This window comes from Canis lupus, chromosome 37 (genome assembly GCF_011100685.1).
Source record: "Canis lupus familiaris isolate Mischka breed German Shepherd chromosome 37, alternate assembly UU_Cfam_GSD_1.0, whole genome shotgun sequence".
Lineage (NCBI taxonomy): Eukaryota > Metazoa > Chordata > Mammalia > Carnivora > Canidae > Canis > Canis lupus.
In genome coordinates, this window is record NC_049258.1 from 6889179 (window position 1) to 6906172 (window position 16994).

The following is a 16994-nucleotide window of genomic DNA, read 5'->3' on the forward strand; positions in this document are numbered from 1 at the left end:
GCATTCAGCCAGTTTTAAAAATAAGCCACACACACACAAAAATTTAAAAAAGCCACATTTCCATCGATCCGGGGTCTCCAGGATCAAGCGCTGGGCTGAAGGCGGCGCTAAACCGCTGAGCCACCCGGGCTGCCCCTGCCTTAAATTCTTAATAAAGGTAAAGATACTGGATCAGGCCAGGCCTATCAAGTAAGGATGCCCTTCCCCACTACTAATGATGCTTGAAAGGCACACCTCTCTCCTTTCCACTTAGTACACTCCTACTACAAACTCTTCCCTTCTCACCTAACAGGAACCCATTTTTTTTCTTATAATCTCTACATGCAGTGTGGGGTTCAAACTCACAAACCCAAGATCAAGTCCCATGCTCTTCCAACTGAGCCAGACAGGTGTTCCAGGAACCCATTTCTTATTATGTGGAGGCTTTGAAGCAGGAATTATAACCTCCATAAGAAGGGACAAAGACCTCAACACACAAAATACTGTCCCCACAGGAACTTCCCATTACCTATGTTGTAATATAATCGTCTTTAGCAAAGAGAAACAGGAGACTACTCCAGGTAGAATAATGTTTTACACACTTGTGCCAAACTCTACCCCTCCATCCACTGGCTTTCATTTATCTTCTAGATCATGGAAAGGCTAACACAATTAACTTTAAACAAATTTTTATTACACAAAGGTTGTCACATAATTGGATATTTTTCTACTTTGTACACAATTATTCTTACTCTCCACAGAAAGGCTGCTTAACTTTTCATCTGGTGATGGCAAACACTAAAATCCTGATTTTAACAGAATAGTAGTAAAAATGCCTCAGTGATTTAAGTTGAAAGCAGTACATTGGTACATGGCTCTTGCACTCAGTTATCAGGAATGTACAAATGTCTTTTTATTCAAAAATACAAAATAAATTATCTGTAGGCATGGACAATGACAGCAGTAAACCATTATATGTTGTCAACTGAAACCAGTAACTGATGGTTATAGCGATTTTCTTAAACATCAGCCAGCCTTTTCTTCAGTCATTTCCTTGAACTGACTTCTCTGAAGTTATGGTTGAGGAACACAGCCTTGAGCTTCCTCTCACAGTTCATTAAGAATGGTAAAGCACTATTCTAGGAATCAGAACATGCCGCCTCCCATACCACCTCCCATTCCACCCATTCCACCCATTCCTGGGTCCTTCTCTTCTTTAGGAATTTCGGTGACTACAACTTCTGCCGTGGTTAACAGAGAGGCCACTCCAGCAGCATCCAATAAAGCAGTTCTTACCACCTAAGAAAGAAGTTTGATAAATATATTACCTTTTTCCTTAGTGAAAAATGAACAAGACTTTTAGAAAATGATCAACTATTTACCTTAGTTGGATCAATGATTCCTTTTTCCACCATATTCACAAAATCTCCAAGCATAGCATCATAACCAACTTCTGAGGAACTCTGCATAATTTTCTCAACTATCAATGATCCTTCAACACCTGCATTCTTAGCAATGGTCATTGCAGGAATTTTGAGTGTTCTCTTAATAATTTCGATACCTAAAGATAAAGTTTAGCAAATTATAGTTTCTTTTTTTCTTTTTTTTAAGATTTTACTTATTCATGAGAGACAAAGGCAGAAACACAGGCAGAGGGAGATGCAGGCCTCCTGCAGGGAGTCCCATGCGCAACTGGATCCCCAGTCGACCTGGATCACACCCTGACCCAAAGGCAGATGCCCAACCGCTGAGCCTCCCCAGGCATCCCCAGTTTCATTCTTTTGTAAAAATTAAAATTCTATTTGTCCACAGGTCAAATCATTCCCCCTGGACATGACTGCATCTTTCATTTATTTTCTAATTATCAGTGCTCTTCTAATGTTATTCTGGAATCTTTGTGGTTTATTGTTCTATTTAATGGGCAACTGCATTCTGAAAGACTAAAATCAGGTTGCAAATCAACTCATGAAAGGCAATTTTACCAATTCTTTGATCTTCATTAGCTGGAGTTATTGAATCCAAGGCTGGAATGCACCGAAGCAGGGCACAACCTCCTCCCAGAACAATGCCTTCTTCAACAGCAGCTCTTGTGGCATTGAGGGCATCTGTAACTCGGTCTTTCTTTTCATTCACTTCAACATCACTTGTCCCACCAACCTAATGATTAAAAGAATTCCAGTTAGTATGGGTTTTGCCCATTCAAGATGCTGACTGGCAAGAGTCACTGAAAAGCACGGAGTTCACTTAAAAACATGTAAAAAAAAGGTCGCCTATTTGTTAAAAGTGACTGCATGATTAAAGAGCTAATAGGGTCAGTGCAGTGTCTCACATCAGTCCAACACACTATCATTAACAAAACACCTTTTTCCTTAGCAATACCAAGTTCACTTCTGGCTTTAAGGGGAGTATTCCAAAAAAATTTTATATAATATATATCTCCATGACAAAGTTATTTCCCAAAACCTTTTGGTTACACGGCACTATTGGAGAGTACCACAGAAACAAAATCATTCTTGGGTTCAGAACCCAAGAAACTCATTTACAACAATGAATCTTACCTTCAACACAGCTACTCCATCTGAGAGTTTTGCCAGACGCTCATTCAGCTTTTCCTTTTCGTATTCACTAGTTGTGATATCTAACTGCTCAATGATTTCTTGAATACGTTTTTCAATTTGAGCCTTGTCACCTTTTCCTTTTAAAAGCATGGCATCATCTTTGGTCACAATGACCTCTCCAACTTTTCCTAAGTCATGAGGCTGAACATCTTCGAGATTTAGAGTCAACCCTTCTTCCCCAAACACCTACAAAAATATTTAAAAATGAACCCGTTGCAGCTTGGTTTTTCATTATACCAAGTTTATCAGTAATACATCAGGTGGGTTTTTTGAGGAGATAAACATCTTAGAATACTGTATTTCTTTGAAATGTGAAATTTCAAGACAACGTCTAGTCCAGAGAAGACTTGATCAGGTTTTTCACTGCATTTCCCACTTCTCACTTAATCCTCAATCAGAATTAATTAGCTTTATTTCAGAAAAGTATAAACTCAATTCCCCTGAGGTCACACTTTTGGTGGAACCAGGACTAGACCTTAGACCTAAACAATTAAGTCCTATGTCTTTTCTATTGTATTGAACACAGATTAGTCAAATAATCCTATTCTTGGGCTAGACTCATAGCAAGTTAGAGAAGGGACCTGGGCACATTTAATCAAACCTTTACCTCGAAAACATCCAACAGAAACAAAAATGAATAGTTAATAATAAATGATTGTGAAAAACCTAAAATCTACCTATAAATTTTAGGCCTGGAAGTATATAACATTCAGTAAACCAACATCACATATATTTTACTTACTGCACCACCAGTAGCAATAGCCATATCTTTAAGCTGGTTCTTTCTATTGTCACCAAAACCTGGAGCTTTGACTGCCACAACCTGAAGACCGACTTTTAGCCTGTTAAGAACAATAAGAATGAGATTTAAAGTTAATTAAAGTTCTTAGTACTAAGATTACTTAGGAAACCACACTTTTTTTAAAAAAGGTTTTATTTATTTGAAAGAGTGATGGGACGCCTGGGTGGCTCGGTGGCTCATGGTGTGATCCCGGGGTCCTGGGATTGAGTCCCACATCAGGCTCCTTGCAAGGAGCCTGCTTCCCCTCTCTGCCTATGTCTCTGCCTCTCTCTCTCATGAATAAATAAATCAAATCTCTTTAAAAAAAGAAAGCGAGCACATGAATGGGGGTGGGGGGGTGAGGCACCCAACATGGGGCTCAATCCCAGGACCCCCGAGGACCATGATCTGAGCTGAAAGCAGACATATAACTGACTAAGCCACCCAGGCACCCCTGGAAACCACACTTTACAATTTTTTGCTTCCTACCAACTTTTAGTCAAATTAAGACATGAAAGAGCAACTTTCCATTCATCCATATTTGCCATTACCTTTGTCAAAAATTGTTGACCTTACGGTTAAACTGAACCCAGGAAATAAATGCTAACATAAACAAAAAACTTTTAAGTTAACTACAGTGATAACTATACCCTATTTGTTCTATTTAGTAATGGATCAAGTTACTACTGAAGTTTGAGCAGTGTTCTTAATTCAGTTCCTTTACATATATAAGTGTTGCTGATAAATAGCATTAAGTTCACCTGCGATTTTATCATGTAATGAATATCTGGAATATATAATCAAAGGAATGTCCACTTGAGACCACACTGTGTGAAAAAGGAGTATTTAAACTGTTAAAGACAGAGTTGGTCTATTTTATTAAAGGGCCAAATAAAAATCAGAGGGACAGATAAACATAGTATGCCAAATCAATCAGCCATCCAAAGCTACAGACACCAGTAGATGGCTCAATGAAACTCTGGAGGTCTATTTTTTTTTTAATTTATTTTGACTTAAAATCCCACAATCTCATAAAGCTTTTCATAACCCAAAAAGCAAATCCAAGCTAACAAACATTCAAGGATAAGTCAACTCATTCGGAGCTTTTGTGTCAAGGTATGCACTCTCCCATATAACTATTTCATTTGTCCATTTCCATTACAATTGGAAAATTATTACTTCTAGAGCAGCCCAGGGGGCTCAGCGGTTTAGTGCTGCCTTCAGCCCAGGGCGTGATCCTGGAGTCCCGAGATCAAGTCCCACATCGGGCTCCCTGCATGGAGCCTGCTTCTCCCTCTGCCTGTGTCTCTCCTGAATAAATATAATCTTCAAAAAAAATTATTACTTCTAATATACCTCAATTCTAGGAATAGGAAGAATATGTATTTTAAAAACGTTCTAATATTCTTTCTTAAAATTTAATCTCCACACCCATGTGGGACTCGAACTCACAATCAAATCAAGATCAAGAGTCACATGCTCTTCTGACGGAGACAGCCATGCACCACAGTAAGGCCCTAACACTTTTATAGCAGGAGCTACTAGTCGTAAAGTAAAAAATCATATATTATAGTTTAAAAAATTAAGCGAAGAGACTTTATCTTAGATTGAATGTCAAATTCTCTATTTCAGACCATTAATTAAAATGTCCTTTGATGGGATGTCTGGGTGGCTCAGCAGCTGAGCGCCTACCTTCAGCCCAGGGCTGATCCTGTGGTCCCAGGATCGAGTCCCACATCGGGCTCCCTGCATGGAGCCTACTTCTCCCTCTCTCTGTGCCTCATGAATAAATAAATAAACTCTTAAAAAAAAAAAAAAAAGTTTTGGGATCCCTGGGTGGCGCAGCGGTTCAGCGCCTGCCTTTGGCTCAGGGCACAATCCTGGAGACCCGGGATCGAATCCCATGTCGAGCTCCCAGTGCACAGAGCCTGCTTCTCCCTCTGCCTATGTCTCTGCCTCTCTCTCTCTCTCTCTCTCTGACTATCGTAAATTAAAAAAAAAAAAAAAACTTAAAAAAAAAGTTTTGAGATTTGCTTTATTCATGAGACACACAGAGGCAGAGACCCTCTCCCTCTCAGCAGAGGGAGAAGCAGGCTCCCTGTGGGGAGCCTGATGCAGGATTTGATCTCAGGACCTCGGGATCACAGTCTGAGCCAAAGACAGTCAACCATTGAGCCACCCTTAAAATTTTAACAGATTATGTAACTAAATACGTTTTGACCTAAAATTGAAAAAAACCAATAGTTATAATTAAAAAATAGGTATCACATTCAAAATTAGGCTGTCTTATGAAAAACTTGCACAAAATATTAAGGACTTTCAAACAGAACTCATTCAAAAAGAACAAACCATTTTAACAGAGCTCACAAAGCATACCTGTATATATGCTAACACAAGTGGTGCAATGTGGGGGTACAAAAAGAGGATTTCAAACACCAATATAAAAAAACTTCCTTTCATCTGGAAATGTAAACCAAATACGAAAGCCTATTACCTATTTAAAACAAGTGTACTCAGAGCTTCTCCATCAACATCTTCAGCAATTATGACCAAGGGCTTACGGTGAGCATTGGCAATTTCAAGAGCAGGTACAATGGACTGGACACTAGAAATCTTCTTTTCACTCAATAGAACATAGGCATCTTGGAATTCACATTTCTGACCTGCAAAAATAAACATTTCAAACCAATTTAAGACATTATAACAATATCCTGAAAATAACTGCAATTTAGTTAAGTGAAAAAACTAGAAACCAAAGTTTTAGTACATCTCAAGTGACTGAGTTCATGTTTTCCCCTTCATTTCTCATTTACAATAACTTTTGGGATACCTAAGTTTATCTTTTAGAAGTATGACCTGATTAATGCTTACAGTGTGACCCATGGCAACCTGTATATTTTTTTAAATTTCATTTACTGACTTGTTCTTACCTTTCGACGTATTAATAAAGTATGGAGAAATATAGCCTCGATCAAACTTCATGCCTTCAATAATTTCCAATTCATCATTCAGTGTTTTTCCATCCTATAAAAATCAATTAGCTGTATGAATTTCATTACAGAAACACAAAAAGTTGTAATTATAGACCAGATTAGGAGACCGCACTGATCACAAGGGATCCAGGCGTGTAAGTATGCAAATACCCTAGGGGATCAAACTGCAATTTTGCAAAAATTTCAAAAATGCATTTTTAAATTTTTACATCTAGAAGAATAGTATTACTTAAGTTACAACGGATTCCTCCCTCACAGGGAAGGTTAAAAAATTCACACAGGGATCCCTGGGTGGCGCAGCGGTTTAGCGCCTGCCTTTGGCCCAGGGCACTATTCTGGAGACCCGGGATCGAATCCCACATCGGGCTCCCGGTGCATGGAGCCTGCTTCTCCCTCTGCCTGTGCCTCTGCCTCTCTCTCTCTCTGTGTGACTATCATAAATAAATAAAAATTTAAAAAAAATAAAATAAAGTGATAAAGTTTATAAAAAATAAAATAAAATAAAATAAAATAAAATAAAATAAAATAAAATAAAAAATTCACACACAATTCAGGAAATACTCTAGTCTATGTGAATGCTAAAACATGCATAAAGGAATCAAGCATGAAACACATCAATTTTTCTATTTGAAAACTGTTTTGATCAGACAACTCATCTCAAGCTATCATTAAAAACACTTACCTTTACTGTGATGACACCCTTTCTTCCAACCTTTTTCATTGCATCAGAAATGATGTTGCCAATTTCTTTGTCTCCATTCGCAGAAATCGTAGCAACCTAAAACAATCAAGTTACTCTTCCAAGTTACAAAGATAAGGCCAGCATCCTCAGTCAGCTCCCCTCCCTTTTCCTAGTAACTTCAAAACTGATATATTGGGGCAGGGGGAACCTATGGACAAGCAGATGTGTTCTAAGAGATCTAACAATTATTTTTAAACTTACCATTTGGCTACATTATTTTTAAAAGAAATAAAATAAACATATCATTCTTTTTTTTTAAAAAAAGGGAGAATATCCCCCCTTCTTGGAAAAAGTGGCAATATTCTAACATGACAAAAATTATGCACCTTTTGACAAATGGCTGAAGAACATCTTCCATACAAACAAATGAGTTTTACTCACAGCCATGTAAAATTAAAGTGACCACTAAGACTCTAGTTATGGTCACTGCATTATTTTCAGATGTTTTTTAAGCAGGAAGAAGAAATGCTTTCCATGTCAAGTGACTGGGTGATATCATTATTCTGACACTGGTATAGGATTATGGAATAAAATCACATTTATCATAAAATATGAAAAATCCTTACCTGTGCAATTTCTTCAGGGGTTGTCACGGGTTTAGACTGCTTCTTAAGTTCAGCAATTACAGCATCAACAGCTAACATCACACCTTATTCAAGAATAAATGCCATTACAAAGCTTATTCTCTCAGGGCTCCACACCAAGTAAAAATTTCAATCCAGGGATCCCTGGGTGGCGCAGCGGTTTGGCGCCTGCCTTTGGTCCAGGGCGCGATCCTGGAGACCCGGGATCGAATCCCATGTCGGGCTCTCGGTGCATGGAGCCTGCTTCTCCCTCTGCCTATGTCCCTGCCTCTCTCTCTCTCTCTGTGACTGTCATAAATAAATAAAAATGTTTAAAAAAAAAAAATTTTTTTTAAATTTCAATCCGTGTTAAATGTTTTAATGTTAATGGCCTATATAATGCATCTATGCCAGCACTTTTCCTAATTGCATGGAGTTGAATGGCACGCACCAAAACAGGAACGTTAGTAAGTGAAGACTCACAAGCCAAAATTATTTTGAAAACTGGACTAAAGGAAAAATACCAAGAGCATAATTTCAAGAATTTCACCATTCAACTCATTCTATGTAAGCTATTGACAATCCATCATGTTGCAGGTTTCCAACAGGGTCACCTAACACTTCCCTCAACTCTATGACAGGGTTATGCCCCTACAGCTTTTAATTATCCAAAATTTTCTCATTTAATATATAATCAAAAAATTTGCTTTAACAGTCAATAGGATCACAACATGGATTTATGAGAACCCAATTTTGTTCAACGAGTAGGATTAGTTCTGGCTCTTCCCTTTATTTTGAGAAATATAACTTAAAGAAAAAATCCAGGGACGCCTGGGTGGCTCAATGGTTGAGCATCTGCCTTCAGCCCAGGGTGTGATCCTGGAGTCCCAGGATCGAGTCCCACATCAGGCTCCCTTGCAGGGAGACTGCTTCTCCCTCCGCCTATGTCTCTGTCCCTCATGAATAAATAAATCTTAAAAAAAAAAACCAAAAAACTAGCATAGTACCCATCGCATAAGGCAGGCATCTAATTGCTATTTGCCAAAGGAAAACTCAATTTAAGACTTTTTTTTTGAGAGAGGAGAAACAAGACTTAACTTTAAGACACTTCAAAACACTGGCAACAATGAAGAGACTTTCCTACCTCTCCTGATTTCCACAGGATTAGCACCTTTGCTAATCTTCTCGAAGCCTTCCTTGGCAATAGAGCGTGCCAAGACAGTAGCAGTAGTGGTGCCATCCCCAGCCTCTTCGTTTGTGTTATTGGCAACATCTTGAACAAGTTTAGCGCCAATATTTTTATATTTGTCTTTTAAGTCAATTGACTTTGCCACGGTCACACCATCCTTTGTTACTTTGGGACTTCCCCAACTCTGCTCAATAATCACTGTTCTTCCCTATAATTAGAGGAAAAAAAGTGACAGAATCACATACCTGAGTGCATTTAGCTTGAAACACAATGAACAGTTTTTAATTACTTGAAAGCCTCAACACAAGTTGTCGCTTTTATTAAATGTGCAAGAATCTCAAAGGCAAATCCATCAGTGTTCCTAGCTTACTAACAAAATGACTTTTTCTGTTGCCAAATGCATAACCATGCATTGAGGGTTTTATGGAAGATAAAAATCCCAGAGACTAAAATTGTCATCTCATTAAAACATACACACACACAGAAAACCAAACAACCTGGTAGCTCATAATGAAATTTCAGAATATCCTTCACATGATTCATAATTAAGTTTTGTCCAGTGCCTGCTATCTATGAAAATAATAAGAAAAGAGGCTTCAAAATTTAGCTACTAAATAAAATACCAAAAGCAAGGCAAGTACAGTTCACTCTTTCAGGGGCTGATTCAATGTTAAATCTCAAATCATGGTGCAAACAGTATTGGCAGCTTCTGGATCTGAACCAAAGCTGCTACTTGGGAGGCATACAAATGCCACATTTTATACAATATGTATCAATACTCTGATATTGGATCTGTCAACCTGCAATCAAGCATCACTCCATTTGTGCATCACCTTCAAAGGTCTCCTCAAAACGGGTTACCCTTTCACTCAATACCCTCTTCATATTAAATGAGACAAATCTTCATTACAGTACTTCCACCAATGGTATGAACCGCCAGGGAAAAACCCAAACCTTAAGTAGGCAGGCAAGATTAATTCTACCTCCCATTTTCAAATCCACTTTGAGCTGTGAGTTACCAGTCCATTACATCAGACGTTGTAGGAAAGAGTTTCGCAAATTTTAAAGAAACGGTTTTAAGACCATTGTTATCTACGTAAAAGAAAAGAGTAAGCAGTAATTGGGAACTCTTACGTATTTATTGGAGTTTTTTTTTTTAATGTTAAGGACAACTTTATTGCTTCCAGAGGCTTTTATCGTCAGTACGCGGTTCTGATTGCAATACCTTCCTCAGACTGCACGAGGAGCCCAGGATCCGTAAGTCATTAAAACAAATACAGGTAAGGCAATTTTCATCAAGAAAATACTAGTAGCTTAACCTAAATCTAGGCTCCTGAATTTATTACATGTTACAGACCCGAATCAGAGAGCTGTCCCAGTATCTAGATAAGTCCTACCGATTATAAATGAGTGAACAACGGACACGCAAGTACTTACTGCTCAACAGCTCGGTGGGACTCTCTGACATAATTAAATTTCTACTCCTGAACTCACGATACTGTCAATTCCAACAAAACAAAAAACACTGATACCTTTGGCCCCATAGTAACGGCTACGGCATCGGCTAGGAGATCTACACCTTGAAGCATTAAGGCTCGGGCATCGGCACCGAATTTTACATCCTTGGCATAGGCCCGAGTGAGATGAGGAGCCAGGGCTCTGGACACTGGCCTGACGTGGCGGAGCACTGCGGGTAATCGAAGCATTTCTGCGGAGGGACGGAAAGCACCAGGTCAGCAGTACTCCCACAGCAGCGGCACCCCGGGTCGCCGCACGGCCTGCCCCCGGGGAACAGCGGGCACCTGCGCCGGCGCCACGTGAGGCCGAGCGCGCGCCACCCCGCCGACGCGCAGAGCACGCCCATCGCCTTCCCCGCGGCCGCGAGAACCGAGTGAACCTTTTACCGCTTCAACAGCGTAGAGAGAACGCGCTCCCGAAAACCCAAGTCTGCAGCAAAGGCATGGGCGCTCGAGGGAGGAGGGAAAAAAAAAAAAACCCGTTCCTGAAGGTACAAAAATGTGCTCAGTAAGATGCGGCTCCGGGCGACGGCTCCGGGCCTCTGCGGCCGGAGCAGCCCGGGGCCGCCACGCTGGGGGCCCGGCCCACGTGTCTTCCCCTCAGGACGCCCTCCGCAAGGTCACGGTGTGCGCGGGGCCCGCGGTGGCGGCGGCGGCGGCGTTGGCGGCGGCGGCGACCACCCAGCAGCGCGGCGCCCTGCGGGCGGCCCGGGGGACGGCGGGGGCGGCGGGGACGGCGGGGGCGGCGGGGGCGGCAGGGGCGGGCCCGCCGAGCACGCTCCCGACCCCCACCCCGGGGCCAGCCCGCCCGCGGCGCCCTGCCCGGGAGCAGTGCGGGCCGCACGTGACGGCAGCGCCGGACCCCGTGAGGCCTGGCCCGGCGGCGGGGGCTGCGCGCCCCGGGAGCCCCGGCCCTCGCCCGCCCGCCCGCCGCCCTCTCAGACCGCGGGAGGGGGGGGGGCGCTCCGGGGCGCGGGCGCGGGTACCTGCGGGTCGGCGGCGGAGCGTGCGGGCGGCGAGGCAGGCCGGCGGCGGCGACTGAGGGGCAGAGCGCGCGGCGCGCACGGCAAAGAGCCAGTGTCCCCTCCCTCCGCCGCCCTCCCCCCGCCCCGCGGCCCCGCGCGCGCCGGCGCCTCCCAGCCCTGCCCGCCCGCCCGGGCCCGGCAATCGGCACGCGCCCCGCGCCAGCCCCGCCCCTCGCTACCCGCGGCAGGGCCGGGCCGGCGGGCTCAGCCCCCTCCGGCCGGCTTAGGCTAGTTCCCGGGCTGCGCTGGGTTCCAGAACGTTCCGGGAAGCGCGGCGCTCTCTGGGGGGGGTCAAGGTTCACGGCGCGTCATTTCCGGGAGAGGGGCGAGGAGGTAGTACTTACACCTCCGCGGGCGGCCTGGAAAGGCCTAGAAAGAAGTCCCCTTTCCTTCCGCCTGGGCGTCCCCGCGTCAGCGGCCGGCGCGCGGGGCCGGGGGCCAATCGCAGCGCGCGCTGGCGCGGCCACCCTCTCCTGCGGGGAGGGGCGGGGCGCGGGAGCGAGCGCGCATGCGCGCCGGGCGGCCTTTTCCCACGTTCACGTGGCCTGGGGGTCGGACTGCGGGTCTCCTGGCGGCGGCGGCGGCGGCGGCTCCAGAGCGAGTGGGACTGCGGCGGCCGGAGGCATGGTGAGGCCCGCGGGGGCTGGCGGCCGGCCCTCCCCGAAGCGCGGGGGCAGCCGTGCGGGGAGGGGAGGGGGCCCCAAGGGGCTCAGCTGCAGGGGCCGCGCGGAGGCCGGGCCCACCGCCCCTCGCCGGCGCCTGGGCCCTGCACGCGGGAGCCCCGCACGCGGGAGCCCGGCTCGCCTGCAGCCCGGGCCGGGGACGGACGCGCGCCTCCCGCGGGGCCTCTGCCCGCGCAGCAGCTGCGGAAGCCCGGCTGCAGGCGCGCGTCTTGATGGCTTTTGCAGAAATGTCCCGGAGAAACCCAAGGAAGGAAAATCTTTGACCTTGAAGTCAACCAAGGTTGCCCTTAAAGCTCGTTCGAGGGCTGAGCACAGCAGCAGCAACCACCCCTAACGGCTGTAGAACGGGAAATTAGACTCATGAGAGCAAAACACTCAAGTGGCGTGTTGTTTTTTTTTTTTCCTTTAAGCGAATCTGAGCCTTGGCGTTAACTTTGAAAGCCACGCACGTGCTTTTTTGACGAGTAACGCTGAGAATGTAATCGAATAACTACTGCTGTTTCAAATTTGATGTCACATTTCCTCTCTTACAGGCAGGGCAGGCGTTTAGGAAGTTTCTTCCCCTCTTTGACCGGGTTTTAGTCGAAAGGAGTGCAGCTGAAACTGTAACCAAAGGAGGTATCATGCTACCAGAAAAATCTCAAGGGAAAGTGTTGCAAGCAACAGTAGTGGCTGTTGGATCGGGTTCCAAAGGAAAGGTAAGTGGGGCTAACGTTGAACCGTTTTTATGTGGAGTGGAGGGGGAAAAAAAGGAAATCTCGATTATTAAAAGTAGTTAACCATTTGGTGGCCGAGTATGATCGGCCTTTTCTTCAAATTCTAAGTCTTTGATAAACCAAAAAACCGTATTTAAGATGATCCGTGGGTGCTTTTACAAGTTGGGGAAAATTTAAACTCTAGGTTTGACCTCTAACATCGTAATTGCCTTAATCTTTTAACTCTTTTTGGCCTTAGTGGGTGTGCTTATGAAAGGAACAGGTTGGACCTAGCTTTACAGGCATTCTCCAGTTGATTGCTTAGACCTCAGACCTCCCAAGTCGGACACGATACACAAATGCCTTGGGGTCAGATAGATTAATTGTATTGTTCTAGTTGTCTGTAAGAAAGAAAGTTCTAGCAAGGAGGTGTATCCTGGAGTCAGGACCAGGAAGGTTTTGGGGCAGGGGCGCTATGCTGCAGTCTCTTAAATCTATACTTTTTTTTTTTTTTTTTTTCCATTTATTCGTGAGACAGAGAGAAAGGCAGAGGGAGAAGCAGGCTCCATGCTGGGAGCCCGACATGGGCCTCGATCCTGGGACCCCAGGATCATGCCCTGGGCTGAAGGCGGCGCTAAACCCGCTGAGCTACCTGGGCTGCCCAAATCTGTACTTTGATGGAAAGGAAATTGAATCATAAAATAAGTATATGTTCCAAATTCTGGCAATACTTCTTGAATTTTTGTGTATTGGAAGAAGTTAAACATGACCACCACATATGCAGTTTCAAAAACAGATCTTGTGTAGTCTGGAGGTTATGTTAATATTTAACCAAAAAGTTAGCTTACCTTAGCTTTTCCAATAGAACTCTTTAAACTGTACTCTGAAGTTAGGTTTTAGTTTAAGCATCCCTGTATGCCTTGTTTCGAAGTGTAATTATAACAGTGCTGTTCTTGAGCAAAGAACTACAGTAAAAGGATAAAGCGTGTCCCTTGGCCACCAAATCCTTTTTTTAGCAGTTGATTTGAGTGAGCATGTTTAATTAATAAAAGGTGTGAATATTTGGTGAACTAAGTTCTACTAATAAACATCCTTATTTTTTTAAGGGTGGAGAGATTCAACCAGTTAGTGTGAAAGTTGGAGATAAAGTTCTTCTCCCAGAATATGGAGGCACCAAAGTAGTCCTAGATGACAAGGTGTGTAAATTTCATATTTATTTCTTCTTAAAAGTTAAGTATTTGTTACTAGTTTTCTTAAGTAATGGTTTTCTCTGTCTGCAGGATTATTTCTTATTTAGAGATGGTGACATTCTCGGAAAGTATGTGGACTGAAATCATTCTTTCTTAAAACGGCATGAAGCGAAGCTGCCCATTCCAGTGAAGTTGTGAAATCTTGCATCATGTAAATAATTTTCATGTCTCTCTTTTATAATAAACTAATGGTATCCAAACTAATGATATCCAGTGTCTCTAAAATTTAGTTTTAGTGTATTGATACAGAAATGAGCAAATAAAAATACATAAATGAGTGGTTAATCTTTATTTGGTGATTTAAGATGGTTTAGGGTTTTCCAGTGTTTTAAGTAACCTGCAGAGAATTCTGGGCAACGGGCTTTCCAATTTTCACATTGTATTTAGCTTTATTTAGTAAATTATTGATGCTGATACAAAGTCACGGACTTCTCTTATTTTTAAAAGTAGAAATATTTTAGGGATGCCTGGGTGGCTCAGTGGTTGGGCGTCTGCCTTTGGTTCAGGGCGTGATCCTGGAGTCCCGGAATCAAGTCCCACGTCGGGCTCCCACATGGAGCCTGCTTCTCCCTCTGCCTGTGTCTCTGCCTCTCTCTGTGTGTGTCTCATGAATAAATAACTGAAATCTTTAAAAACAGATATTTTAGGGGATCCCTGGGTGGCTCAGCGGTTTAGCGCCTGCCTTCTTCGGCCCAGGGCGTGATCCTGGAATCTCAGGATCGAGTCCCGCATCAGGCTCCCTGCATGGAGCCTGCCTCTCCCTCTGCCTGTGTCTCTGCCTTTCTCTCTGTGTCTCTCGTGAATGAATAAATAAAATCTTTAAAAAAACAAAGTAAAATAAAAAACATTTTAACTTCATGTATAACCAGCTTATGTTGAAGTATGGTTTCTCACTTAAGGAATCCAGGGTTAAATGTTTCTTCATAAGTATTGTATTTATAAGAACTTAATGTAAGTTTTCCCATTTTTAGTACTTGGTACTACTACATAACTTACTTTGCAAAAAGTCCATGGAACGTTTACTAGCCTTGAATGCCTTTCATGTGCCAGGTGTTGCATGATAGTGACTGCAGCTAATACTTCAGGAGCATTTTCTACTGCCTGGCTACTGTTGTAGGTACTTGGTGTACATCACTCGTCTTGATCTTTCAACAACCCTCTAGGGTAGTTATTCTCATCTTGCCAAGGAGGAAGGTAAGAGACACACATGCACAGGTTGAGTAATAACCAAGCACACACTCAGTAGGAGGTGGCAAAGCCAGGATTTGGACATGAGGCATTCCACCTCCAGGTGCTTCGTCTGTGGCTACTAGGTCATAATTCTAAGGACTCCATGCACATTTCCTGGTTGATTATGGACATCTACATCTAGTTCATAATTTGTTGAACTTAACAAATAGGGAATGGAGTTGGAGCTTGATTTAGCTATAGTAGCTAGGGAGAGAAGATTTGAACCCAAACAGTCCCATACCAGACTTGAAGAATTATGCCCTATATTTGTCTTGTGGAATTGAAACCTAATTGAAATTGTAAGCAGCATAGACTTTAACAGCCTCAACTTTTGGTGTTGTCCTTAAAGTATGTACATATTTATGTAAATCACGTGTTAGTGCCTTATGGTATAACTAAGGCTTAATTTTTGTCATCCTCAGTACAAGAATTATGATTAAAAGCTCAATTTATAGAACCCTAATGAGTCATCAGTTTCCTATTGTTCCTGAGGCACAGCTAGATAGTCTTGCTATAAAGAGCTTTTGCTCTTTATAACCTTGTTAAGCAGGATTTCCCTGTTTTACCAATGAGAAAACTGACTCAGAAGAGATAGGAAACTTCAAGGTTCTGTGGCTGGTAGATTGTAGAATTAGGCATATGTTCCCCAATTCTGTTTTTCGAACACCCAAGCAAATGAATTTTGAGATTAAAAGCAATAGTTTATAAACCTTGGTTCATCCTTAGAATTACCTGGTGTTTTTAAAACTTCAGAACTGGGGATCCCTGGGTGGCGCAGTGGTTTGGTGCCTGCCTTTGGCCCAGGGCGCGATCCTGGAGACCCGGGATTGAATCCCACGTCGGGCTCCCAGTGCATGGAGCCTGCTTCTCCCTCTGCCTGTGTCTCTGCCGCTCTCTCTCTCTCTCTCTGTGACTATCATAAATAAATAAAGAAAAAAAATATTTAAAAAAAAATAAAAAAATAAAACTTCAGAACTCCATTTTATAATCTCCTAAATTAAAAGGATGGGAGGGGATCCCTGGGTGGCTCAGCGGTTTAGCACCTGACTTTGGCCCAGGGCGTGATCCTGGAGTCCCGGGATCGAGTCCCGTGTCGGGCTCCCTGCATGGAGCCTGCTTCTCCTTCCTCCTGTGTCTCTGCCTCTCTCTCTCTCTCTATGTCTATCATAAATAAATAAATCTTTAAAAAATAAATAAATAAATAAAAGGATGGGAGAATTTTTTTTGTCATATTAGTAGTCCATAATGCTTGTCTAGCAGAATTGCTAAAGAAATAATTTTAGATTATGAGGTCATACTAGAAAATAATAGAGAAAATAATTTTGGCATGAGAAATTTAAGCCCAAAATAAGGGTGCCGAGGGTGTTGAACCACATTTTTTTACAACAGGATACTGTTTGCCTTTTGGCCAACAAATAAGGTAAAATTCCAACTGGAACTTTAATGATTATACTACCATTTTTGAGCATTTGCCACATTGTTCTAGGCATTTAACAGACCAAAATAACGAAATCACAGGAACTTGGTGAGGCAGTTACTCCTTGCTTTCTAGCTGAAAGAATAACTTGCTTAAGGTAACATCACTTTTAAGTCATAGTTTGGGATTGAGCTCAGGTTAGTCTGACTTCAAAGTGTGCTTAAGGGGCTTTTGGGTGGCTCAGTTGGTTAAGCATCCAACTCCTGATTGGGATTCTGGTCATGATCCCAGGGTTGTGAGGGTTCCATACCT

The 16994-nt window shown here is 43.1% G+C and overlaps 2 protein-coding genes across 4 annotated transcripts in view; one reads left to right on the forward strand and one right to left on the reverse strand.

Annotated features, from left to right (window-relative positions):
- Positions 1-651: 651 nt before the first annotated feature.
- Positions 652-11722, reverse strand: HSPD1 (heat shock protein family D (Hsp60) member 1). 2 transcript variants are annotated; one of them, XM_038585252.1, is made up of 12 exons: positions 11587-11722; positions 10398-10573; positions 8821-9073; positions 7680-7762; positions 7054-7149; positions 6309-6402; positions 5873-6041; positions 3340-3439; positions 2538-2783; positions 1962-2136; positions 1362-1540; positions 652-1278 (listed from the first exon to the last, which is right to left on the reverse strand). In XM_038585252.1, exons 2-12 carry the CDS (start codon positions 10569-10571, stop codon positions 1126-1128), a joined length of 1722 nt encoding a protein of 573 aa, XP_038441180.1. In that variant the 5' UTR covers positions 10572-10573; positions 11587-11722; the 3' UTR covers positions 652-1125. The 2 variants fall into 2 exon arrangements, with proteins under 2 accessions (XP_038441180.1, XP_038441179.1); XM_038585251.1 differs by lacking the exon at positions 11587-11722 and adding an exon at positions 11369-11485.
- HSPE1 (heat shock 10kDa protein 1 (chaperonin 10)) overlaps positions 10713-16994 on the forward strand; it is a 43060-nt gene continuing 36778 nt past the window's right edge. Inside the window, exons 1-4 of one of the 2 annotated variants that reach the window (XM_038585257.1) lie at positions 10725-10873; positions 12624-12788; positions 13892-13981; positions 14066-14320. In XM_038585257.1, coding sequence (XP_038441185.1) covers positions 10826-10873; positions 12624-12788; positions 13892-13981; positions 14066-14116 — 354 coding nt within the window. In that variant the 5' untranslated portion in view covers positions 10725-10825 and the 3' untranslated portion in view covers positions 14117-14320. Of the gene's footprint in view, positions 10874-12623; positions 12789-13891; positions 13982-14065; positions 14321-16994 lie in introns of those variants that run through there. The other variant, XM_038585258.1, reaches the window with a different exon arrangement.